This window comes from Lissotriton vulgaris, chromosome 2_1, assembly GCF_964263255.1.
Source record: "Lissotriton vulgaris chromosome 2_1, aLisVul1.2, whole genome shotgun sequence".
In the NCBI taxonomy this organism is placed as follows: Eukaryota; Metazoa; Chordata; class Amphibia; order Caudata; family Salamandridae; genus Lissotriton; species Lissotriton vulgaris.
The window spans coordinates 714,420,367-714,448,343 of record NC_141687.1 but is presented as its reverse complement, the minus strand read 5'-3'; the positions used below and the strand labels follow the sequence as shown (position 1 = coordinate 714,448,343).

Below are 27,977 nucleotides of genomic sequence, written 5' to 3'. Positions count from 1 at the left end.
CTTCTCTCCCAAAAAACTCCCTGAGAAATTCTATCACATGTTTAGTATCAATGCACTTTGTGATTTTTACTTTTGGCCACCTGGAATGTAAATCCATCAACACAAAGACATAACTCTCACAACCATTTCCACGAAAAGGCCCCAAAATATCAAACGCTAACTCTTCCCATGGCTTCTTCGGCCATTCGCTAATAACCATGGGTTGAACCCTAGGCTTCTGACACTTCTCACTCATACAACAAGCTAGGTATTCAAACCCTCAAAAGTTGTTCCACCTGCAAGTCCATTCCTGGCCACCAATATGTAAGTCTCAATCTTTCCTTTGTTTTAGACATCTCTTGGTGACCTTCATGTGCCATCTCATGAAGTTCTTCACGAAGTGCAGTTGGTGGAACTAATCTAGTCCCCCTAAAAATAAGGCCTTCACTCTCCGATAATTCATCCTTCACCAGCCAATACTTTTCACAATTACCTTTCAGTTTCTTGTCCCATCCATTCTTGAGTAATGAGGTTAACTCAATAAATTCCTTATCAATGGCACACTTTTCTCGCCATCTGCTTTCCTTCATTCCACCTGCCTCAATAGTACAAACCCATTTATCAAGGTGATCCTCCTCAGCATCAGCACTATCATCACTTTGCACCACCAACCTTGACAATGTGTCTGCAACACTGTTCTTAGCACCTGGTAAATACTCAACTTTGAAATTGTATCCCTGAAGTTCCACAACCCATTTAGAAAGTCTTCCCGAAATAGCATCAATCCCTTTCTTATTAAAAACTTGACATAGTGGCTTGTGATCAGTCCGTACTTCGAATTTCAAACCCATAACAGATTCTTGAGTTTCTGTATGGCCCAGTGCAAAGCTAAGACCTCTCTCTCTCTATGACTGAGTATCGTAGTTCTGAGGCATCGTGATAGAAACAAAATAACATTCTCTGTGTCCCCATCCTTCTGTTGTAACACAGCCCCCAAACCTTTCATGCTGGCATCAGTGATGAGGACTGCTCTTTTGGTGGGCTCAAAGCTATTTAACTTGGGAGTTTTCTTGAGCATACTCTTGACCATAATAAATTCCTTTTCACAATCATCTGACCAGATGAAATCCACAACCTTGCATAATACTTTCCTCATATTTACACACATCCCAGCAAAGTTCTTCATAAATTTGCTATAATACTCTGACATCCGAAGAAATTTCATTAGTTCCTCCTTATTGGAAGGAGAAGCTAGATTTTGAATAGTTTTTATAAGTTCAGCCTTGGGTTGGACACCTTGACCAGAAATGGTGTGTCCAAGGTAATCTATAGATGACCTTTTGAATTTGCATTTGTCAATTCTTACAGTTAAATTGTAATCCTGTAATTTCTTAAAAACGTCCCTGAGTATCGCATCATTCTCTTCTTCATTCTTCCCATAAACAAGCACATCATCTTGATATATTTTCACACACACAACTCCTTTCAATACTCTCTCTAATGCTCTCTGAAATACAGATGCTGCGGACTCAAGTCCAAATGGTAATCTAATGAATCTATAAGTGCCAAAGGGCGTGATAAATGCAGTTAGGTCTTTGGCCTTATCTTTATCTGATGATAGTCAGATTTTAAGTCTATGGTAGAAAAAACATTAGCTTCCTGTAAAAGCATTAACATATCAAAAATTTTAGGTAGAGGATACTTATCTATGATGATTTGTTTGTGTAATTCTCATAAATCGATGCGTAGACGAAGACTTCTGTTCGATATTCGTGAGGCTACAACTGGCGTCAACCACCTAGTGCCTTCTACTTCCCCAATTATGCCATCTTTTTTTAGTTTCTCTAGTTTCCCTTTCATCTCGTCCCTCACTGATAATGGTACACTGTGGACTTTACCAGCTGCTGGTATTGCCCCAGGAATTAACCTTATATTGTGAGCATAACCACGTAAGCAGCCCAACTCATCCTTAAAAACCTCGGGAATCTCCCTCCTGAGAAGAGTAGTAAAATCACCATCACAATCCTGACCCAACACATCATTAATTTGAATATCTTCTCTCAAGATAATGGGGGGATCACTGTTAGGGTCTAACATTACTCCAAGAACTTTCTGGTGAAACAAACTGAGATTGCTGTCGCCTTTGTGTGAAACATATATTTTTCCAAAAACAGATCTGCCTTTGTACTCTATCAACCCAGAAAAATAACCCATTAATTTTATGGGTTCTCTCCCATAGCCGCTAGGTCTTATATCAGCTTTAAGCATTTTTACAGTCTTAGCAAGTTTACTCAGGAAAACATTTCTTGATATTATGCTGATTTTTGCTCCCGAATCAAACAAGTCTCTAGTTAACTTACCTTCAACTTCTATATCATCCAAGAGACCTTTCTTACGATTATCAGAGACTTGAGAAACAATTTGTCCGCAGTAGCAATCAGATTAATTGTCACCATCACTATCACTGTTGTCTGTAATAGCCAGAACCTTCCCCTTGTTTTGCTTGGCTTTGCAAACCGAGGTAAAATGTCCTACCTTTTTACAGTTTGAGCAAGTCGGTTTAAGTCCAGGACATTTTTTATCATTAGCCAAATGATTCTCACTCCCACATCTGTAACACTTAAATCTTACATCTCTCACATTTTTTTTCTGTGCCTTTGCTAAAGTACTTTTCTTAAAATATTTTTCTTTTGAATTAGTTTTCACAGAATGAACAGTGTCATCTTTGTTCTCACGTTTAGAAATTATATTCACACAATTTAAAGAGTGCTCGATCTGTTTGGCAATACCTATGACCTCCTCAAGAGTGGGTTCATCCTTTTGCCATAGATCACTTCTGACTTTATCAACATTGCACCCCAACATAAATTGGTCCTGGATTCTTTCTTCAAGAAGGGCCCCAAATGGAGAAGTGTGGCTCAAGTGGTTGAAGCGGCAGACCCTGATGCAGAGGTCTGGCCCGGACCAGGGTTCGATTCCCCGACTCGGCGGGTCTTGGGCTCAAAATTTCCCCGGACCTGACAATTCTCGCCTCGGTGCCTATTCCAATCATGGAGTCCCACTCTGTAACTCTGGGCAATAGCTTGCTTAATCTCCACAACGGCCCCTCGCAGCGGGATGCCTGGCTTTCACCTTGGGGATGCCCAGTAATGGGTTATCTCGCAAGGGAATACCAGGACGGGTTCCCTAAGCAAGCGCTGGGACGCTTTCGGGCAGCCATGCGCTCTACAAATCAAATTTCATTTCATTTCATTTCATTTCATTTCATTTCAAATGTACACCAGGATGCTAACTTCCTAAGAGCAGTGACATAGTTTTCAACGGACTCCCCTTCATTTTGTGTCCTCCTACCAAAATGATATCGTTCGAGAATTGTACATCAACAACGGGCAAGTGGTCAAACACCTCCTGTCCTTCAGAGCCCAGGCAATGAAGAAGAGCTGTCCTCCTCTCAGCACTAAGATTAGTACCACAAACTTTGGCGTACCTCTCAAAAACCTTTTTCCACATCTGCCACTTGATTGGCCGATTGCATGGGGTGGAAAGAAAAAATGGTGGAGTTGCCACATTCTGCATGATAGTAAGTCTCACAATAACACCAAAGTGAAGTTATAGCTAACGACACAGTCAAACTTAAATAGAGCACAGAGATATGGCTAAGGTTTATATACCAACTGATGTACCTACAGTAGAACGACTAATAAGCATGACATAGTCACGGTTTCTGTTAAAAATAATGCTGAAAGAAAATGCATGTTAAAGAGAACAAGACATTGCTTATTCACTTATTTGTAAAAACTAAATGATGTAAAATGTAAGCAAGACAGTGTGAATTCACAATAAAAACCCAAAGCAAAATGAATATTCAAAGACAACTTACAATAGCGTTCACAATACTGTAATGCTGAAAGAAAATTGCGAAACCAAAGCAATACTGTTTAAAAACCACACGATGGCACTGTGGTATCAAATTAAGTTACTTGAGTTCGATCGACGAGAGGAAAATAAGACGTCTTCAGACGAAAACTTCAAAGTCACTTGAACACCAGCACCAGCTGTGAACACCAGCTCAAACTTCAATGATCTGCATTGCGAAGTATTGTTGATGTACAATAATGCATTTTTAGCGGAACGAGGTGAAGAAAAAGAAATCCAAGGTGTCTCCCACGCCGCGTTACGCACGCAACTCACGCTGCGTAATGTAACAAGATGACGAAATGAGATGCTTGAGGAAGAACCTGCGATGTGCGAAGCTGACAATGGACACGAAAATTGGAATGTTCGTGTATCTTGGAAACAGGTAAGCAGGCACACGAGGAAAACAATGACGGTTTGAAGGCGGTTGAAATTTGATAGATGATGTTATGATTATTTCATAGATGGGAAACCGGCAAAGAGCCAGAAGACGCTTACAACTTCAAGCCAAACCAGTAATCAACAGTGACTTGGTAAAATAGTCATGTTTTCCCCATAAACGCTGTCTGTAAGTCCAGCAATCTCTCCACAGGAACAAACCGGCCAACAGTAAAATACGCTGTCCACTTGATGGCCACACAGAGTTTATTATTCAGCAGCTGATGTCACAGTCATGTCACAGTCATATCATAACGGACATTAACACAGAAAACCACTGGCACCAGCGCTCTGCGGGCACGAAGAGTAGGGATGATAATGCACTAAATTTTCAAATAGCAAAAATGTTCATGAATTATCACCACAGTAACCCAAAGTATAGTAGAGCCCACACCAAAATCTCCCAACCTCAATGGATTTTAAACTAGATATGAGGTGAGATGTGCAGCGGTTGCTCTAATGTTTGAGCTCACACAGTGACCTTGATACCATGGAATTAATGGTAAAAGGTATATGTGGGGAAAGCTCAAATTAAGATTTATAGTCACAATTGTAAGATGTACTCACATCAAGTAGAAATTGAGATGGAGTAGTCTTTAGATAATCCACAGTTCAGTCGAGTGGAAAATTCACAAACATGTTGTTGAATGTTGAGATCACGATCCTGTTGAATGGGTCGAAATCCCATCCTCATCCCCATTGTAAAATTGAGGATAAAATGAAGATGAAGAGCCTCCAGGTAGGAAAATAGTAGTCAAGTTTATTCCAGTAAAAGTGATCCCATCCATCCAGCAAGCTCAGAAGCATCATCACACCAGGTTCTATCACCATGGTGCACCTTTAAACATAAGCAAGGTGACTACAGTAATAATAACATATGTGAAGCAAGTAAATGCACAATATTACACCATGTCACCCAGACAATTATCCAAATATCCAACCTCTAGAGTGGAGCTTGGTGTGGTGCAATTCAGGACTCATTGGAGCTGCACTGCTAGATAGTAGGACTCAAAACGAGTCCCCCTAGATTCCTGCATCTATTGTGAGAAATAAGTTATCAAGAGCCACTCTGTACCTGCTCACATTCCACACCAACTCTGTTAGACAGCTATTGAGGTTCTAGAACTTGGGTATATGTGGTGTTAGGTTAGAGAATAGGTACAGAAGGCCTGGTAAAACCACCATCTTAGACAAGTCAATGCGCCCCAGTGGCGAAAAATGATGTTTTCTCCAGTACACTGATGTCGACCTAATGGATGCCAGTGCTCTGTCAAGATTCCCACCCTTGACATTGGGTAGGTACCTGCTCACATTCACTCCAAGATATTTGAACATGTGTGATTTTCTGGGCAAATTAGTGGTGCCCCTTTCACAAAGCGCTTTAGAGCAAGTATCCGTTAAGGGGAATATATCGGGCTTGGTCCGGCTGACTACCAGGCCAGACACTGCGCCAAGAGTCTTGAGAGTCCCTAGCGTCGGCCCCAGTCCCATGATAACAGCTAAGTATATCAATACATCATCCGCATACAGTAAGATGGAATGTTTCTAGCCTGCACCATCCAGGCCATGCCTCTCTCCTGTGTACACTTGCAGCTCCATCATGAGGGTGAAGAGGAATGGGGAAAGGAGCAGCCTTGCCTGCTACCGCTGTGGATCTCCCAGGAGTCAAAGAACTCCATCCCTGTCTCGACCCAGGCTGTAGGGTCAGTGCATATGACCCTAATCAAAGATAGTATAACTGCCCTGAACTCATATGCAGCGTAACTGCAAATAAATATGTCCAGGGCAGGCTTTCCCCCTGTTTCTGTCCACTGATATTCGACCTAGAACATTAAATATCCTGTGGATATTGGACGATGTAATCGTGTCTCGAACAAATCTGTTTTCATCCAGATGAACCAGGTCCATGAGTGTATGTTGGACCCGGTTTGATATACATTTTCCCAAAATCTTGCAGTCTTAGTTCAAGCTAGACAATGGGGGCATAAAGCGCAATCAAGCGGATCGCAACAAGATTTGGGCAGCATATCAAAGGGTGCTTTCAACAATGGCTGCAACCTGCCTTGATCCGTGGATGTTTCTTAAAACCTCAAGAGGCGCTTTGTCAATTCAGTTTAATAAGTTTGAGAAAATTCAAACTGTATGTCGCACTTCATGGAGTCTTGCCTGTTGTGAGTTGCCTTATTGCAATGGCAGTTTCGAGTCCTATAATCGGCGCCTCTGTTTTGAGGGTTTGAAGAAGCAGTATATGCAGGTGGAGTCAATTGGGTCTGCCTGTAATATGCGATGAACAATGCATTTATATCTGCTTGCCTTAGCACATGACACTTACATGTTGCTGTTATAGCCATTATGCATTTCTCTGTTTGAATCAGTCTGGCTAATGGACAGAATTAACCACCTTCATATGTCCGGGCAGTACATATATATATCTTGAAAGCTTCCCATTCGGTCAAGGGGCCGGCAACAGACCCTGTATTAGCATCAAGTAGTGTTTAATCTCTTCTGTGATTGTGCCTTTCAAAGGCGGTACTTGCAACGCCACATGGGGATTTTGGCCATCATTGGACCCCAGCACAGGGCTTGTAGCAGTAAGCTGTGATCTGAGAATGTCATTGGTATATATTGCTTTGTCTGTATGTGTCCTCTAAGGTGAGGTGAAACAAAGAACATATTGATATACGTGAGTAAGGCTTAAATGGAAGGGTAGTGCTAGAGTTTTATGTCTGCAGGGTGGGTTGTTCTTCTAGTATCTAACAAATTCAAATTGTTGTGCACACAACTGCCAAACTCATTTGCAGTTTTCTGTGCTTTTGCTCCGGATACAGAAGGTGGAATGAGTCTAATGGAGGTTCCCATGGAATAATGAAGTCCCCTCTTATTAGGAACTGCTCACAAAGAGTCTTGGCGGTAATCATAGCAAGTGTGTGCATGTGCAAATATTTGCACTTTGCTACCATTCACCAAACCTGAGCTGTACATGAGCCTCCCATTCATGACGATTTGCTATGTTTCTAATAGGGAGGGGACCCTTGGGCACACCCATATCAAGACAACCTCCACCCACCTGGTATAAACTGAAAACGTATTTTAAAACAATTGGCCCTTACGGCGATGGTAAAGCCTCTGGTTCTTGACCTGCAGATTTGCTGAGGATACCCCTGGAAGAGAACTAGGATTACAGGTAAGTAACTAATCCTTCTCTTCCAGGGGATCCTCATCAATAGTCATAAGCATTAGAATAGAATAGCGAGCCTCACCTCATCTCACTGCGGGCAAGGAAGTAACAATACAGTAATAACCATACTAAGCCTAGAAACAACTAAGCTTGTACAGGCCGCAGGCTACCCAAATAGATTCCTCAAAGAGGCTTGTCCTACTTGAGTATCAGCCCTGGAATCAGATTCTAGACAGCAATGCCTTGTAAAGGTATGAACTGATCTCCAGGTTGCAGCCTTGCAGATCTCTGACATAGGGACATCATGCAGGAAAGCTACTGTTGCCACTTTCCACCTAGTAGAGTGTGCTTTAGGTGACAAAAGTAAGGGCTTGCCTGCAAGCTGATAAGCCAATTTAATACAGGAGACAATCCATCTGGCGATGGATCTCTTGGCAGCTGGAAAGCCCGTTCCCAGTGGACCATAGTTGATAAACAATTGGTCCGTCTTCCTACTCTCTTTGGTCTTTTCCAAATAAAATGTAAGGACTCTTTTGAGATCTAAAGAGTGCAGAGACCGCTCAGCCGGGGTCGTAGGATTTGGAAAAAAAGAAGGAAGAGAAATGGACTTATTTAAATGAAAATCAGAAACAACCTTAGGTAAAAACGATGGATGTGCCCTTAAGACTACTCTGTTGTGATAGAAAACAGTGTAGGGTTCTTTTGTACACAGTGCTTGTATCTCACTTACTCTGCACGCTGATGTAATTGCAATTAGAAAAGCGGCCTTCCACGATAGGTGTTGCAAAGAAGCTCTGTGGAGGAGTTCAAAGGGGGCCCATCAACTTAGACAATACTAGGTTTAATTCCCACGGAGGAGAAGGGTTTCTAACCGGGGGGTACACTTTCTTCAACCCCTGTAAGAAATCCTTGACCACCTCCATCTGGAAGAAAGAAGGCTGAGCAGGAGACTTCCTATAAGCCGTAATGGCTGAGAGGTGCACCCTGATAGAGGTATATGTAAGACCAGATCCTGCTAGGTACTGCAGGTAAGGCAGAATCACCTCCTCCTGTGCTGATGAGGGATCAAAGTGACGTTCTCTGCATCAAAGAAAAAACCTCTTCCACTTAAACGCATAAGACGTTCTTGTGGAGGGTCGTTTTGCTTCCTTTAAAATGTGCATACAATCAGGTGGTAAATTTAAATGTCCGTATTGTAGGACCTCAGGAGCCATGCTGTTAAGTGCAGTGAGGGAAGTTTGGGATGCAGAATCCAACCCCCCATCTTGGTCAGCAGGTCCGGCCTGCAGGGCAGTCTCCTGGGTGGAAGCACTGACAGCTGTAGAAGGTCCGGGTAGCACCACTGCCGAGGCCAGTCTGGGGCTACCAGGATCATGGTCATGCTGGATCTGATGAGATTGGACACCACCTTCGGAATCAGGGGCAGAGAAGGAAATGCCTTATCAAATGTCCCTGACCAGTCCATCAAAAGGGCATTCCCCCTTGTCCCCGGACGGTGGAATCTGGACGCGAAGGCGTGGCATTTTGAGTTTTCGTCGTCCGCGAACAGATCTATTTCTGGACGACCCCAGCGATTGAAGAGGTCTGCCACCACCTTGTTGTGCAGCACCCAGTCTGGCTGATCTTCGAAGTGCCTGCTGAGTGCGTCGGCCTTGATATTTAGCTCTCCTGGGAGATGCACCGCTACTACTGTGAGGTTCCTGGTGAGCAGCCAGTGCCAGATGGCTTGTGCCTCCAGAGAGAGAGGACGCGACCGAGTTCCGCCCTGCTTGTTCAGGTAGAACATGGTCATCGTGTTGTCCGTTTGGATCAGAACTGAGTGTGATTCGAGAGCAGGAAGGAAGGTCTTCAGAGCCAGATGGACTGCTCGAAGCTCCAGCATGTTGATATGGTAGGTCTGTTCTTTTGTTGACCACCTTCCTTGAATCTGCAGACACCCCATGTGCGCTCCCCAGCCTTGGAGAGACGTGTCTGTGACTATAGACTGTGTCGGGAGAGGCTGGTGAAAAGGCACTCCCACCAGAAGGTTGCGAGGGTGAGTCCACTATTTGATGGAGGTCTTCGTCACCTGGGAAAGAAAGATCCGGTCTTCCCAGAGCCCTGTCGACTGATCCCATTGATCCTCCAGAGCCTGCTGTAAAGGTTGCATCCTCAGCCTGGCGTGAGGAATCAGGAAGATGCAGGACGCCATGGAACCCAGCAGAGACGCTACTTGACGCGCTGTTGGATTCTGGCACTGTAGCAGAACTCTGCACTTCTGCTGCATAGAAAATAGTCTCTCCTCCGAAGGATACGCTTTTCCCAATTCTGTATCCAGAACGGAGCCCAGGTAGAGTATGGATTGGGTTGGTATTTGTACCGACTTCTCCATGTTGACGTGGAGGCCGAGTCTGTGCAATTGTAGCAGGCAAAGGTGGAAGTCGGTCTCTACCTGTCGAGGAGATGGGCCTTTTATGAGCCAGTCATCTAGGTAGGGATAGACGAAAAGTCCTTTCTTGTGCAGGAAGGCTGCCACCACTGCCATGCATTTGGTGAAGACTCTCGGCGCTGACTTTAGCCCGAAAGGCAGGACCCTGTACTGGTAGTGTTAGTTGCCCACCAGAAACCTTAAGAACTTCCGATGTCGCATGGGAATTGGAATTTGGAAGTAGGCATCTTGCAAGTCCATCGAACACATCCAATCTCCTACTTGCAGATGAGGGCAGGTCCTTGGGTCATGGTCTTCAGGTAAGCACAGAATGCATACCTCATGGCTGTCCGTCTTTGCCTTCTTCTTGCCACAAAAAGGGCATTTGGGAAGGCATTTCAAGATGAAAAGCCAACCAACAAGAGAAAACCTACTTGACTAGATGAAAAACGTCGAAGTAAGGTCAAAAAAGTTGAAAACTGAGTGAATTTTCTGTCAGAAAACAGAAAAAGAGTGGAGCTGTGTAACCAGGATCCTTCCTGAAGGAGCCGGAAAGAACAACTGACCCAACTGTCACCCCTGAGGCATGATGGGATACCGGGGGTCATGAGTGCCTTAAAGGCACAGTGTCAGTTTTTGGTAGCATGCAGCTACAGGTTAGCTTTTCAGTCTTTTGAGACTGTGTGTTTGCAATGCAGCCTGGGAGCTTTCTATGCTTTCAGGATATAATGAGAATTTCTACTGCTTTTTCAGCACTAAAACAGTTTCAAAACAATCTTTGGAGTTGTTTTTCATGTTTTCTAATGCTTATGTTCATGTATGGTGGAAATTCATTACAGCATAATCCAGCTCTATTGTGTATTTGGCTGCTATTGCTTGTATATATATATATATATATATATATAATGTATATATATATATATGAGTATATATATTTGGGGCACATATAATATAGTGTTTCCGGGGTCCCGCGCATGGGGGGGAATATTCTAATGCTTATGACTTTGATGAGGATACCCCTGGAAGAGAACTAGGATTACAGGTAAGTAACTAATCCAACTATGGCACCAGCCGGGCCGGGATGTAAACTTATCTCTGCACAAGCATGTGTAAGCATTAGAAACACAGGCTATAAGTTAAAAAAAAAATAAAAGGGGTGGGGAAAAATGGGAAATAAAGAGTGGTGAGCCTATCTGAGTGCAATGAAGGCTTACCGGCCACCACCAAGTGCCAGCATGCGAGGGCTCCAACCAGGAGATAGTGATGCACATGTAATTGGGATGGCTCATTGACACCAAAAGGGAAGATTTTGTTGCGGCTGCCACGCCAAGTCTTCCCTTCTGGATGGTCTGTGTTCAAGAAATTATGGCGTTGTGGAGAATGTTCCTCATCAATTACTTCTTGCACGTAGCAGGAAGGATGCAGCACCAGTTAGAATTGGGGAGACTAGAATTGCGCCCACCAGCCTGCAGACAACTCCACTTTTGTATGTTAAATTAGATTGTATGTTGTTTGCAGGGTTACTTTGGTTTGTTTGTCATCTTTATAGCTGCAGGACAAGCTGATGTTTCTACCATCGCTGCTGGAGGAGTCTTTGGCAAAGCATGTTGATTCTGTGCGTATGGCAACCTCTGCCCTCAGCGCTTGCTGCTTCTCTTGGCTGATGATCAGGTCCATGCTTTACCTGGCTCATGATCCAATGTAGGAAAGTGCGCCTTTTTGACATGGTCACTGAGGTTGAGTGTCTTAAAAGTTTCAACGCTCTCCGTCCATCATCTCCTTGTGTTTGCTTTGTTCTCCCTAAGTTGGCAGGGCAGGGCGCAAGTCGTAAAAAAAGAAGGAGGGGGACGCTGTCACCGGAAGTGATGTCGCAACCGGAAGTGGCGTCACAAAATGTGCCGAGCTCCTCGTCCCAGAGAGGCCAATGAGTGAAGTCCAGCTGTTTGGCAGGGGGGACGGCGTCCCCCCGGTAAAATAAGTGGGGGGACGCCGTCCACCCGCATGGTACCCCGACTCGAGCCCTGTGGCAGGGTATGCCCAGACGTGGGTCCCTTGCTCACTTTGCCACTGGATTCAAGCTAGCCTGTCTGATGAAGGGTGTTACCCAGAAACCGGTCCCAGGATGCTTGTTTCCGGTTCAGGGAAGACATGGCTTGGCTGTTCCGGCCGAACTGTTTCCATGAGGCACAGGGTCAAGACTGACTTGTATATAGCTGGGTCTGAACTGAGGTGGCGAAGTGAGCTCATGAATGATGATGGATTCAACCCAGATCTGTGACTGGGGGTGAGTGTCTGAAAAGTTTCAGCGCTCCGTCCATCATCTCCTTGTGTTTGCCTGACCCCCACTTTTTGCATTGTATTTTATGCTTTTTTTACTGGAAACGGGGTTCCTGCTAACCTGGTCCCCAGTGCCACATCTCTTTACCTAAAACTGTGCAATTGTATCCCAATTGGCAGTTCCTTTAGCACCCCATTTAAATCCCTAGTAAATGGTACCTCTAGGGCAATACATAGTAAAGAGGGCCCCTAAAGACTACAGCATGAATTGTGGCACCCTAAGGGACCCCTCACCAAACACAGACAGACTGTCACTGCATGCTATGTGTCTTGGTGCAGACAAAAGTGAAAACACTGCCTTGCACACAGCCCTGTGTGCCATGCCTGCAGATACTGCGTGTCATATAGGTAAGTAACTCCTACAGTAGGCCTTACAGCTCTAAGGCAGGGTGCACTATATTACATGTGTGAACATATCTGCATGAGCAGATATGCCCCCGTGCTGGCTGGTTCAATTACTGCCACTACAAGTGATCAGGGAATCCATTTTAAGTCCATGTGCTGGGCTCTGGTAAAAAAACGAGTTTCACAGCTACATGATGGCTTCACTTAAACCAAAGATGTTTGGTATCAAACATCGTGCATTGATATACCCACACGGATTCCTGTGATGGATTTATTAATATATGCACCCAGATAGCACCTTAGAGGTTCCCCCTGAAAACCTACCATCTACTAGTGTGATAACTGACTGGTCCTAGCCAGCCTGCCACTACAGACAGGTTTCTGACCCCCAGGGGAGAGGGCCTTTGCTCTCAGGAGTTCAGGAACAAACCCTGCTCTGGCAGAGGTTGTTCAAACCCCCTCCAACAGGATGATCTGCAAATTAGCATTCTAAGGTAGGGAGCTTCAAAGATCCCACTGCCTTTGGTATACAAATCTGACTTTCCTCACAAGAGACGATGCCAACACTCCACTCCCCCCCACCCCCCGAATGTCCAGGGCCAATTTGACACCTGGACAGGTGGGAAGATTAGTAGTCAGAGCAGAAGATACGGCGATTTCAGTGGAAGACACGTCCATGTATCACAGTGGCTAATCTTTCATTCTTTGGAGACTATCTTCTCCATATGGACTATTGTGTCTGAGTCAGTACTATTAATGTTTTTAATCATATTTATCATCCAGATAAGAGGTGGGTACATCCAACTTTTATATCCCAAAATTTTGATAAAGACTATTGTTCAGTGTTCGCATATCATTTATATTTGATAGGTTCCAATCATTGTGATAGTGATCTTGGAGCCCATCTAAATTCAGAACATTTATAATGACTTTTCATCATATTTGAAATTTAGTACTTGTTAATTGAGCCCTGATGAACTTCCAAAAGGTTCTATCTTTGGGGAACGAAACGCGTTGGCTGTTTTTATGAACCATTGTGAAATAAAGGAAGGGATAAAAAGAAATGACAACGGACTACTTGTTTTTGTGTTCGGTGCACCTCCTATTGCTCTAAATGCCGAGTGACCATTTGATGCTATGATCTCCTCAGATGATGCCAGCTGTACCATTGCTACTAGAGAATTGCAAGCAAGCACCCAGTTCTCAAATCCTGAAAGAAACATGCTTTGCCGGCCTGGTGGAGGTGGCCTAGGACAGTGTTATAAGACTCATCAGATAAGCAAGATGAGTAGAAGATGGCGTCACACGGGGTATACAATGTTCATCAAATGATTGAGGTTTAACCAATGGTAAGTATTTTAGGGTGCCAGGAAATTGTCCCTTCCGGCCGGTAGGGACAAGAATTAGAACAATGAACAGAGGAGTGCAAGGGGGGCTTGCACTATTTCCAGGGGCACTCCTGATGGAGATAAGACTCCTGATTTATGATTTCAAAAACAGTGTATCATGTGGTTCAAACAGGCGTAGTCAAAGTAGTCTTTCTCGAAGATGATTTATTTGGTGGGTCACATATTAAATTTTCATAGTGACTCCTTTGTGAAACGGAGCTTTTAAAGGCAATGATCAAACAACATCCATGGATCTATGCAACATCCCTATGCATTTCGGGCTGGGCCCTTCATCAGGGGATAGCAAAGGATCTGTAAATAAATGAATTGAAATCAGGAAGGGGAGCTCGCAGCCACAAGCTTAAAGAAACGTGATGTGTGGGTGCAATAAACATGCAAGTCAAAATGACGTCGTGATGATGAGGAAAAGAAAAAGGTGCACGAAATGAAACAAATCCTCCTGTTAAAAATGGAACTGAACAAGATGAGTCTTAACATGCGGTCAAAGTGGATAGAGAAAGAAATCGCCGTGTCTAAGGTGAAAAGCAACCCGATGCCTAAAGGATCCGAGACCCCTGACAAGTGCATGAAGTTGATGGTAATCGGAAAACCGGAGTGCGAGTAGCGGAGTTATTTCACAGTGCCATAGAGGAAAATAGCTTTTAGAGTGAACAGTGGTGTAAAGGAGCGCTTACCGATGGGTGAAAGTCGCAACGCGCCAAACGCCGTGTTGCCGAGGGTTTGTGAAAGAACGCGTAAGAAACGGAAGTAAATAAAGAGCCATGAAAGTAAAAAACGGACTAGCGGGAATGTGGATAAATGAAATAGTCAAGTCGGTAAAAACTCAATAAGGTTCAAAACATTGAAAAGAGCCACAAAATGTGGGGTAAACTGGTGTGAAATATCGGGAGAAACAAAAAATAAAACCCAAATTACACGTGAACTAGCACTGCATTAAAGATCGAGAATGGCAGCCATCTTAGAATGGGTTCAAAATAGTATACATACACGGTAACATCGAAGTTATCATGACAGTAAATAAAACAATGGACAGAAAGTATAAGTAAGAGGTAGAAAAAGGTAGAAAATCAACTATAGTAGATGACAGAGACCAATTACTGAAGGGAGAAACAAAAGGGTAACGAAATGTAAGAAAGTAAAGAAAATTACAATAAACCAGAGAGATTATAAACGTGGGAAAGTAAGTGTGAAGTGTGAAAGAGTCAGAAAAGGACAGAGCAGCAAATAACAAAGTGACATACATTTGAGCTGAAGGGAAGAGTGGGGGAAGTAAAAGCGTGGAGAAACAGGATCAAGACATGTAGTGTGAGACGAAAAACAATAGGATGTATATACATGAGAGACAACGATTCTCTATAAGAAACAACTATATTCGAGTCTGTCATTGAGCCCCTTGGGCTGGCAGGCATCCAGTCTCTTGATCCACGCTGTCTCTCTTTGGAGTAGTAGTTTCTTGTTGTCGACGCCTACTTTCAGTGGGACAACCTCCAAAACGAGGAACTTCAGTTGGCTCACATTATGCTGGTGTGAAATGAAGTGAGCAGCTAATGGGGCTTTGGTTGATCTGTTCCTGATGGTGCTTTTGTGTTCAGTTAAGCGAACTTTAATCTTTCGTTCGGTTTTGCCTACATAAGGCAGTCCACAGGGACACTTGAGTAAATACACCAGGTTCATGGAATCACAAGTGGCGTTAGTTGTTCACTGGATTTAATTCTTCTCATTGTAGAAGAACTTTCAAAAGTCATCGATGATTTAGACAAAGAAATCACACAAATCTCACGTAACCTAGAGAACAACATGTCTAAAGAAGACCTCGATAAATCTCTTGCTGATATCAATGTACAACTTGAAAAGTATACGAAAGAGATAAACGATAGAAAGATCAGAAAATATAGACGTGACACCATGGACTATAAACTGGGCGAGGTCTACAGCTGGGCAGAAGTTTATGCCCAACGTAGACAACAAAGACCCTATAACAATCCGTCTTCGGACGAAGGGAGTTCCACAGATGGCTCCACCTCTCAGAGAGGCAATACTAACTATGGCCGGCAACCCAGGAATACTGCACCATCGAAAACATCTGGGAATGTCCCTCCAACTGCAGCCTCCACTTCTGGTGTTTCTTTTTTAGAAGCAGGCCAAACCGTCAACGTCGAACCAGGCGGGGCAGAAACTCCAAGAGAAACAACCACCTCAATCGCCCAAGCCACCAGGAGCAAAAAACCCTCGTGATTAACATCTCTAAAACCAACTTATCACAACTACAATTATCTACCTTGGAACGTGGTACTTCTTTCGTCCCCACATACAATTCTACCGAATTGGAAACCGAGATAAGCTTATACAAGTTTTTGAGAACCTTGAGACTCCGACACTTTTTTTCTAATGTGTGCCCTGTTACCAGCACACCCACTCAACATGCTTGTAAAGAGTTAAGAAGCAAAAGCACATTTGTGGCCCCTGTCAGTCACAAAATATTTGACTCCTTTGAAACTATCACCTTGAATTCCATCAGAGAGATCTTCAAAAAACCCCATTCTAAATACAAAAACTTCAACCTTAAGGAATCCAGAGCACTCAACCAAATTGTCAACAATCCTGAAATCACGTGCTGCAAAGCTGACAAAGGCGGCGCACTTGTTGTCATGGACAGTGACTTCTACCATACCAGTGTAAGTGAACATGTCAACGACAAGAACTTATACATGAAATTACCCAATGACCCCACCGGCGTCTTTGCCAATACGCTCAAAGTCATCCTAGACAAAGCTCTCAACACGGGAACGATCACAGACAAGGATTACAAATTTCTCATACAAGCTCATCCCAAATGCCCCAGCATTCATATGCTTCCTAAAATCCACAAGGATTTAAATAAGCCTCCTTTCCGTCCCATCGTTTCCACAAAAAACTCCATCCATGAACCCACTGGCAAGTTCATCGATCTGTACTTACAAGACATAGTTTCTTCCATGTCCACTTACCTGCGTGACACCACTGATTTCCTGAAGCGACTCCAAGAAGTCACCATTGATCCTGCCAAAGTACACACCCTGGTAACCATAGACGTATGTGCCCTGTACACATCGATTCCACACAATAGGGGCTTGGAAGCCATAGAGTCCTTCTTGCTACACCATCCCATCGATGACACTTTGAAAGTTCTGATACTCGAACTTCTACAATACACGCTGTACCACAGTTATTTTTCATACAACAACGAGTACTATCTCCAACTCGTTGGAACATCAATGGGAAATTGTGCTGCTCCCAGCTATGCCAACCTGTTTATGCACCGGATGGAACTAGATCACATCTTGAGTCACAACAAATGGAGTAACAACATTCTCACCCTATGGAGGTACATAGACGACATTTTCCTTATCTGGATTGGCCAACCTGATGAAATTTTGGAATTCCTGAAACACATAAACTCTCTGGATGACCACATAAAGTTCACCCATACCATCAGTCCCTAAAGTTTACCATTCCTGGATGTCCAGGTCACATTACTCGACAACAAATTGACAACCAATCTCTTCGTTAAAGCCACTGACAGGAACAACGCTTTAATGTTCACCAGTTGTCATCCGACTCCACTCAAAACTCATTTGCCATATTCTCAGCTCCTAAGGGCCAAAAGAATTTGTTCTGAACCAGAAGCCTATGTAAACTCTGAAGAAAAGATATTACAGAAATACAGAGACAGAAAATATCCTGAAGCAACTCTACAAGCAGCCAAAACCCGAGTAGCCACCAAAACCAGGGCAGAACTTCTGAGAACCAACATCAAACTAACTGATGAACAGAGACCTGTTTTCGTCTCTAAATATTCGACCAGAAGCAAGGTCATTAAAAACATCATCCTCAAGAGTTGGGACATGATTCGCTTTGAACCAGACTTTCAGGGCATTTTCAACACCAGACCACTTTTCGCTTACCAGAGAGCCAAAAATTTAAAGAACATCCTTGAGACCAAACCCAGTGACACTTCTACCAACTATAATGGCACCATACCGTGCCATAATTGCAGTCATTGTCACAACATAATCCCGGGTAACACCATCAACCATCCATCGTCAGGGAAAGCCATCAAATTGAGAACTAACGCCACTTGTGATTCCATGAACCTGGTGTATTTACTCAAGTGTCCCTGTGGACTGCCTTATGTAGGCAAAACCGAACGAAAGATTAAAGTTCGCTTAACTGAACACAAAAGCACCATCAGGAACAGATCAACCAAAGCCCCATTAGCTGCTCACTTCATTTCACACCAGCATAATGTGAGCCAACTGAAGTTCCTCGTTTTGGAGGTTGTCCCACTGAAAGTAGGCGTCGACAACAAGAAACTACTACTCCAAAGAGAGACAGCGTGGATCAAGAGACTGGATGCCTGCCAGCCCAAGGGGCTCAATGACAGACTCGAATATAGTTGTTTCTTATAGAGAATCGTTGTCTCTCATGTATATACATCCTATTGTTTTTCGTCTCACACTACATGTCTTGATCCTGTTTCTCCACGCTTTTACTTCCCCCACTCTTCCCTTCAGCTCAAATGTATGTCACTTTGTTATTTGCTGCTCTGTCCTTTTCTGACTCTTTCACACTTCACACTTACTTTCCCACGTTTATAATCTCTCTGGTTTATTGTAATTTTCTTTACTTTCTTACATTTCGTTACCCTTTTGTTTCTCCCTTCAGTAATTGGTCTCTGTCATCTACTATAGTTGATTTTCTACCTTTTTCTACCTCTTACTTATACTTTCTGTCCATTGTTTTATTTACTGTCATGATAACTTCGATGTTACCGTGTATGTATACTATTTTGAACCCATTCTAAGATGGCTGCCATTCTCGATCTTTAATGCAGTGCTAGTTCACGTGTAATTTGGGTTTTATTTTTTGTTTCTCCCGATATTTCACACCAGTTTACCCCACATTTTGTGGCTCTTTTCAATGTTTTGAACCTTATTGAGTTTTTACCGACTTGACTATTTCATTTATCCACATTCCCGCTAGTCCGTTTTTTACTTTCATGGCTCTTTATTTACTTCCGTTTCTTACGCGTTCTTTCACAAACCCTCGGCAACACGGCGTTTGGCGCGTTGCGACTTTCACCCATCGGTAAGCGCTCCTTTACACCACTGTTCACTCTAAAAGCTATTTTCCTCTATGGCACTGTGAAATAACTCCGCTACTCGCACTCCGGTTTTCCGATTACCATCAACTTCATGCACTTGTCAGGGGTCTCGGATCCTTTAGGCATCGGGTTGCTTTTCACCTTAGACACGGCGATTTCTTTCTCTATCCACTTTGACCGCATGTTAAGACTCATCTTGTTCAGTTCCATTTTTAACAGGAGGATTTGTTTCATTTCGTGCACCTTTTTCTTTTCCTCATCATCACGACGTCATTTTGACTTGCATGTTTATTGCACCCACACATCACGTTTCTTTAAGCTTGTGGCTGCGAGCTCCCCTTCCTGATTTCAATTCATTTATTTACAGATCCTTTGCTATCCCCTGATGAAGGGCCCAGCCCGAAATGCATAGGGATGTTGCATAGATCCATGGATGTTGTTTGATCATTGCCTTTAAAAGCTCCGTTTCACAAAGGAGTCACTATGAAAATTTAATATGTGACCCACCAAATAAATCATCTTCGAGAAAGACTACTTTGACTACGCCTGTTTGAACCACATGATACACTGTTTTTGAAATCATAAATCAGGAGTCTTATCTCCATCAGGAGTGCCATAAGACTCATCAGGACATATTTACAATACAAAGTGGTTGGGAATTCCACCCAGAACCAGCTATCCCCAACTTAGGCACATGGCTGCTGAAGACTTAGAGCTTGTTCACCTTCGGTAACCTAAAAGGACCATAGAGGTCAGCAAAGAGTCCCGAAGGCCTACCACAAGGAAGTGCTACCCCCTCATAGTGGAACAGGTACATACAGTGATGTAAGAGGAGACGGACTCAAGACTCTATTTTTATCGGGTACTTCACTTACTTGTTAGATGAGGGACTTTCCTGCACCTCACTTAAGATACATCTGTCAGTGCATGCACACGGGGATTTATAGGAAGATATTTTTTCAGCACACCGGTCATTAAGATAATCCTGGGAACTAGCAAAGCAATTATGCCGCCAAGCTCAGACCCCACACCGGTGTGGAACCTAGACCATGTGCTGACTCAGCTCATGAAACCACCAATTAGCCCATGCATAATGGAGGGCTCAAGTATGTAACACTTAAGACGGCTTTCTGAATTGCCATCACGGCTTTACAGAGAGTTAGTAAACTATAGGCACTCACAACGCTAAAAGAAGTTGGTAATGAGAACTAACCAACATTTCCTCCAAAAGCTGATTTCACGTTTCATGTCAGTCAGGCCTTACATTTACCTGCGCTTTTCCAACAACCAGAATCTCAAGCAGAATGGGCTCTTCTTACACAAAATGTCGGAGGAACATCCATGTATTACCTAAAGGAACATAACTAATGAGAAAAGGAAATCAACTTTTCATTTATTTTGCCCTGGCAAACAATGGTTCACCAGCCACCAAGGAAGCTAGCGAGATGGATAGCCCAAACAATCCAGACATGTCACAAGGCAGCAGCAGTGGCACTGGAAGAAAAAGCAAGAGCACATTCTACAAGAAAAAAATGGAGCAACACTCTTTGATTGCTATTATGTCCATAAACGACGTTTACACGGCGGTCTTCTGTGCACACCTTCATGAAGCATTACTGCTTGGCCATCTGTTATAATATAGTAAGTGATTAATGCAACCTCTCTGTTGTTGCCCTTTGCCTTGCTGCTCAGTCTATGTGATTTCATCAGAATTTTGAGAGTGTTTGAGTGGAAGAAGGACTCAGTTGGTGCGTTAAGGGAGAACGGCAAGGAGGCTGCTCTTAATGGGGCATAGCATGAGACATAACTTGGATCCTATCTGAAGAATAAAGCTGTGATCCTAATATACATCTCTGGACTACGTATCTTTCATTTAATTGTAGCCCCATCCAAGCTAACAAGGAAACAAAAAGTACTGAAACACATGTTCGTAAATACTTACTCATTTCAACCAAGCCACCTTAGTGAGGAGAATACAGCAACAAAATCAACACACAGCATATAAATCCAGAAACTATTTCTTTTGCAAACCAAAATGGTAATTACCTGTGGGAGTACTTTTGCAACAGTCATGCTTTCCCAAAATGAAGTGAATTGCAACTGAAGTGGGAGTGCGTATAGGAGCAGGGGAAAGCATATCGAGTCACCAGGGAAAAAAAGAATCTGAAGATTGTGACCACGGTTATTTGCTTCCATGGTGTACATCTGACATTGTGTAAGGCAGGACATAGCACCAAATGTTGCAATAAAATACAGAGAGAGAGAAAGGTACTTAAAGAGACCATTCTAGAACCAACCACTACATGGGAGCACAGTGCACAGAATGTGAATTCATACACTTTTTCAAGCTCCAAAAGTACTCCTACAGGTACGTAACCATCTTGTTACTTGCTCCTAGATACCACGAGAAGCCGTCACATGAACATACCATAAGAATCATACGAGCATGTATCTACAGACATGTCACAGTCGGTGCCTTGAATCTCGTCACAGTTTACAAAGCTGAAGGCTGTGAAATCAAGGCAGACCCGATTCCACCCTCAATTGTGCATTCCATTTGTGTATGCAAATGTCTTTTCCCACTTCTAGACTCACTCTAAGAGTTGAAGCATGTAGATTAAGCAAGAATTGATTTATTTAGTTTCAGTTTGTGTCTCAGCACATCAGTAACATAAAAAGGGTTTAAATACAGTCTGAAAAAGTATTATTATTATTCTGATTTCATGGCTCATAATAAATATACCTTATGCTTTTAGCTTTTTAGCAACTGAATATTTATTATATTTATTTGATTTTTAAAAGTCTCCTATGTTCATTGTTTCTAATGTTCACTTTTCTAATGTATGCAGGTTGAACTCATGTTTACAGTGTGTAAGCGTTTCACCATATCTTTGTTAACTCATTCTGTATTTTTGTATTGGGTTCAGACGAAGATGGCCATCATATAGCCTATGTGACTGGTGTTGATGGGGATGACGGACTATCTTCAGGAATGAATCAACAAGTAGCCCTGATATCCCAGGACGGAAGCCAACATGTAAGTATTTTACAAAGTAAGAAGGAAGAGTGAATCTTTTTATTTGACATGCTGTAAAATTTTGCTTGCAGTTTTTTGCTGTTCTGCATTTTTTCTTACCCTAATGCCCAGCTCTTTTCTGTTCCAATAGATGGTGTTGATACCATCCAGGGGCAAGAATAAGAAATTGTATGACTATTTAATTATTATTAGGTAAACTGACACGGATGCATACCTGGGCCTCACATGTATCCCCCCCACTTGGCATCGTCTGCATTCCTTATCCCTCAGTTTCAAAGTTATGCTGAGGTGGATAAAACCCTGGCATAGTTCGTATTTTTTTCAATTGTGTTTCCTGCAATAGTATATATCTTTTAATTAACTCTTACTGCTCTCTCCTCAGTTGCTCTGTTCATCTAGCTTTTACAGAACGTAGCTATAGTAATCGATTGCTAGTCTTGCCTGAGCCCTCTGAACTTAGTGTCTGAGCTCCACTCATTATAAACAAGACAGAGCCACCCAATATTCCCGTCAAGGCTGGGTATTATCAGTTACAAAAACAAAATATGCCTTCACAGGATTTGTTTCATAATACTTCAGTTAATACAATTCAGTCACCAAACAGTGATCTTCAATAAACAAAATGCAGGAAATACAAGTTGTCGTGTTATTTATTCACAGTTTTAAAAAGGCTGAAATATGGCATGTACATACTACTCCAATATTTGCATTTAATTATCGGTAGTACAAAAACACTTTTCGCTCCTTCATATGGACCAGTAAAAAGACCATATATCACATTCTATTTTGAATATGAGTGAACCCATTTGAGGTCATAATGTCAATGAGCGTACCTGAATTCCTTTGAATCCGTGGGAGCAGGCAGCCAGAAGGTTCTCGCTAGGTGAGAATTTCCCAACTCCCCCACACCCCTGTACCCAGAGAACTCTGAGCCCAGGAATGAAAGGGAAAGGGGAAGTGGATAACAAACAGAGAGACTGCCACACAAGTATTCTTCTACTTCTCTTCATTCTGGGAAACCATCTACTGTAAAAGTAAGCAAAACATTACTACAGTTCCCCACTACACTTTGGCTCTAATCACCCAGCTCTCCGTGAATTTATCATATAGCAAGTACCTGAATGTGTACGGACTTTAGCCCCTCTCTATATTGAGTCTAGAGATTTTGTATTCCAGTAAGGTAGTCAAGTTTTACACAGTTCAAGGAATATCCAAAACCAGCAGCTGAATTAAAGGTGGTATAATATTGTATAATTAATATGCATATCAGAATACACTACTATACTTGATGTCATCTAGGCTCAGGAAGGATGAAGAACAAATGCTGCTTGACCAAACACTGAATATGAGTCTCTAGCTCAGGAAAGTCTTTAGTTAAATCGCAAACGCTGTCAATCCTCAGCCTCAGACGATAGCTGAATACAGAAACAAGTTCTGAGTGCCTTGGGAATATACACGAACTGAAAAGTCTCTGGAGAATTCACTGGATACGGAACAGGCACAAAGTTGGTCTGAATTCTTACCTCCCTCAGAAGACAAGTGTCACAAAAGAAGTTTACGTCCTACCAGGTACTTGAATGAGGAGAGGTAAACTGCACAGAAGCTGAGGTCGAAATTTCGGGACTGAAAGGTAACACGTTCACAGACAGAAAACTAACGTCTGTAGCGCAAGAGGGAATGCGAAGGGAACTTCCACAGAACCAGAACGGGAAGGACCAAGCCTGCTCCGAAAAAACGCACTCAGAAGGTAGCGTCTATCCCTCAGGAAAAAGACCGTTGAAGTGCGCCGAGAGAAAGGCTCGAGCGCCCAAAATGGCCGACATAGAAAAGACTAGAGCGTGAAGGCAACTAATCAGGGGCACAATCAGGAAATGTTTCCTTGCGTCTAGATTGCGCTACTCTCTGCCTCCAATGACAGGCAGAGAGCGAATGATTGGTACCTGCCTTGATTCTATACTGAAATCTCGGGACAGAACTTTCAAAACCCCGCTGGGACCTGACAGTACCCCCCACCAAAGCCCCCTCTCTAGGCTTCTGAGGATGTGTCTTGTGAAATTCAGCTACCAACCGAGGGGCGTGAACATTCTTGCTAGGCTCCCATGATCGATCTTCAAGACCGAAACCCTTCCAATCTACAAGGTAGAACAAAGTGTTTTTTCTCAATTTAGAGTCCAAAATTCTCTTAACCTCAAACTCCTCTGCAGATTGGACTTGAACTGGAGCGGGAGGATGGGAACGTCGAAGATTTGGGGGATTGCGTTTTATCAAGGAAACATGGAAGGTGGGATGAATCTTCATAGACTTTGGAAGAGCCAACCTAACACTGACTGGATTTACCATGTCTACTACTGGATATGGACCCACATATCGAGGCTGAAACTTCCTGTTCCTAGACCCCACCAGCCGCATATGGCGAGTGGAAACCCAAACCAAATCCCCTGCCTCAAATTCTGGACTCTCCCTACGTTTCTTGTCAGCCTGCTTCTTATAGTCCTGTTTTGCCTTTGAAAGATTAACTGATGCTGACTGAAAGGCCTTATGCAAATCTTGAATTACCTCTTCTGCCGCAGGTACCTCAACCTCTACTCTTCCCACTAACATATTTGGATGTCTACCTGAATTGAGGAAGAACGGGGAGTATCCGGTAGCAGAATGGACGGAATTATTGTAGGCAAACTCCGCAGTACTCAATAGAGAGGGCCATTCTCCCTCTTGATCCATCAAATACAAGCGAAGGTACTGTTCCAAGTCCTGGTTCACCCTCTCCGTCTGTCCGTCCGTTTCTGGATGGAAACTGGTGGACAGACGAGAATCAACCCCCAATCTTTTCAAGAAAGATCTCCAAAATCGGGAAACAAACTGTGAACCTCGATCGGAAATCACTATCTTAGGAATTCCATGCAGACGCACAATATGTTGAACAAACAAATTTGCCAATTGGGAAGCTGTTGGGTGGCCTTTTAGGGGAATAAAGTGACTCATCTTAGTGAACTGGTCAACCACCACCCAGATTACGGAATAACCTTGACTAGAGGGTAACTCTACAATAAAATCCATAGAAATGGTATGCCAAGGAGAAGGAGCTACGGGCAAAGGCCTAAGTAACCCTTGAGGTGGCTATCTAGAACTCTTTCCCTTTATACACTGTTCACAAGTGGTGATGTGCTGCCTAACCTACGCTTCCATGCCTGGCCAAAAATAAATCCTCTTCACCAGATCCAGCGTCTTGACTGCTCCTTTATGGCCCGCCAATGGATGATCATGAAACTGTTGGATGATTTCCGACTGTAATTCTTCACCTGGAACAAACAGTTTCCCTTGAAAATATGGTTTCCCATCCTTAATTTCTCTTTCAGGACCTTCAGATATCCAATTTGTGAATTCTTTTCCTTGGAAGGCTTCACGCACCCGCTTTTCCAGCTCATCCTCCACTATAGCAGCTACAATCTTATTCTGTGGAATGATATAACCCTCCTCAATCTTGTCAGTAACATCTCCAAGGCTTAGACGAGATAGTGCATCTGCTTTTCCATTAGCCAAACCAGGTTTGTATGTCAAAACAAAATCATAATCCGCAAAGAAAAGAGACCATCTCAACTGACGAGGGGAGAGGGTTCTGACTGATTTTAAGAACTGTAAATTGTGATGATCTGTGAACACCGTAATGACATGTTGAGCTCCAAGCAAATAATGCCTCCAAATCTTAAAGGCCTCTTTTACTGCCAAAAGTTCTTTGTCTGCAATGGAGTAATTTATTTCAGCAGTCGAAAGCTTCCGAGAATGATAGGCCACAGGATGTAATTGTCCCGTTTGTTTCTGTCGCTGAGATAGAATGCCTCCAATAGCAAAATTGGAAGCATCAGCTTCCACAAAAAAAGGTTCCTTCAAATCTGGGTGTTGCAAAATGGGTGCAGATACAAAGGCTTCTTTTAACAGTTGAAAAGCCTCTTCTGATTCTTTTCCCCAAACAAAACGCTCATTCTTTCTTAGTAGCCGAGTAATTGGGCTGACCTTCTCAGAGAAATTTTGAATAAACCGCCGATAAAAATTGGCGAATCCCAAAAAACTCTGTATTTCCTGATGGAGCGGGGAGCAGGCCAGGATCTTATAGCCTCCAATTTTGAATCATCCATGTTGACACCTTCGGGAGAAAGAATGAAACCCAAAAATTCCACCTTCGCTGAATGAAAAACGCATTTCTCCAATTTCACAAACAGCTGATTCTTCAGCAGGCGTTCTAAGATAACTCGAACATGTTGAACATGTTCTTCCAAATTGTTTGAAAAAATGAGAATGTCATCAATATAGTCAACGGCAAAGCGATCCAAAAACTCCCTCAAAATGTCATTTACAAAATGCTGGAAGGCTGCTGGAGCTTTGCATAAACCAAAAGGCATGACTTGATACTCGAACAGACCCAGTCGTGTGCGAAACGCCATCTTCCATTCCTCACCCTCCGCCATTCGCACCAAATGATACGCTCCCCTCAAATCCAATTTTGTGTAGATACTAGCACTCTTAACTTGATCAAGGAGCTCAGAAATGAGAGGCAACCGATAGCGGTTCTTCTTGGTGACCAGATTTAAAGCACGATAGTCTATGCAAGTTCTCAGGGTTCCATCCTTTTCAGGAATAAAAAAGAGGGGGGGAAGAAACTGGCGACTGAGAGGGTCGAATGAAACCACTCTCTAAATTCTGTTCAATGTATTCTTTAAGATGTTGGTTCTCTGGTTCCGATAGTGCATAAATGCGACTACATGGTAAAGTAGCTCCAGGCTCCAACTCAATACGGCAATCATATTCCCGATGAGGAGGTAATCTCTTTGCTTCCTTTTCATTGAAGACCTCCTTCAAATCGAGATAGACTTCTGGAATCTCCGGAGCTTCCACAACGCAGATCATGGGCATTTGATTGGCCAAATTGGAAGACATAGTAGTCGGAGGGAAATCTGCAGGTGCATGAAAACAATGTTCAGTAAAAAAAATTTGAAGTCATCTCAATGGTACGTTTGGCCCAATCGATCCTCGGGTTATGCTCAGTGAGCCAGGGCAGCCCCAAAATCATTTGGAACTGCGGAGCATTGATTAGGTTAAAACTGATAAAACTCCGATGTTCCTCTGGACCAATGACGATAATGACCTCGGTATCAAAAACTATTGGGCCAGAAGATAACTCAGTACCATCCACAGCTCGCACCGTCTCTGGCTTCAGTTTCTTTTCAAACTGGATCCCCACCAGTTTAGCCAACTGTAGATCACAAAAGTTTCCAGTTGCACCGGAATCCAACATCACAGACACCTTTTCCTTCCGACCTTTACCGAACCATACTGTACATGGCAAGATCAAATGTGGGGCCACAGCCTGCCATTCATTTGCTAGTAGCTGAGTCTTGGGAGTTGTCTCCGGGGCTGCTCCCACCAGTGCAACTCCGTCTACTGGTGGAGCTTGTCTTTTACCCACGAATTGATCTTTGGTTTCTTTGGGCATTCTTTGACAAAATGGCCGGACTGACCACAATACATGCATAATTTCCCTAAACGTCGCTTTTCTCTCTCCTCCGGAGACAGAGGGCCACGAACAGCGCCAATCTGCATGGGTTCTTCACTTGTATGAACTTCACTGTTCTTAGGTGACTCCGAACGAACTCGATCAAATCGTGGCGGAAGGGGTTTAACGTCCCTTCGTTTCTCACTTCGACGTTCCGCTTGCCTTTGATCAATTTGAAGGACCAAGTCGATTAATTCAGAGACATCTGTTGGTCTTCTAGGAATTTGAGACAAACCATCCT

General features: G+C 43.2%; 1 protein-coding gene across 1 annotated transcript in view; it reads left to right on the top strand.

The window, feature by feature from the left end:
• Positions 1 to 27,977, top strand: part of ZNF143 (zinc finger protein 143) — a 415,284-nt gene that overhangs the window by 361,248 nt on the left and 26,059 nt on the right. The window contains exon 13 of the mRNA XM_086955969.1: positions 22,079 to 22,188. Coding sequence (XP_086812095.1) covers positions 22,079 to 22,188 — 110 coding nt within the window. The remainder of the gene's footprint in view (positions 1 to 22,078; positions 22,189 to 27,977) is intronic.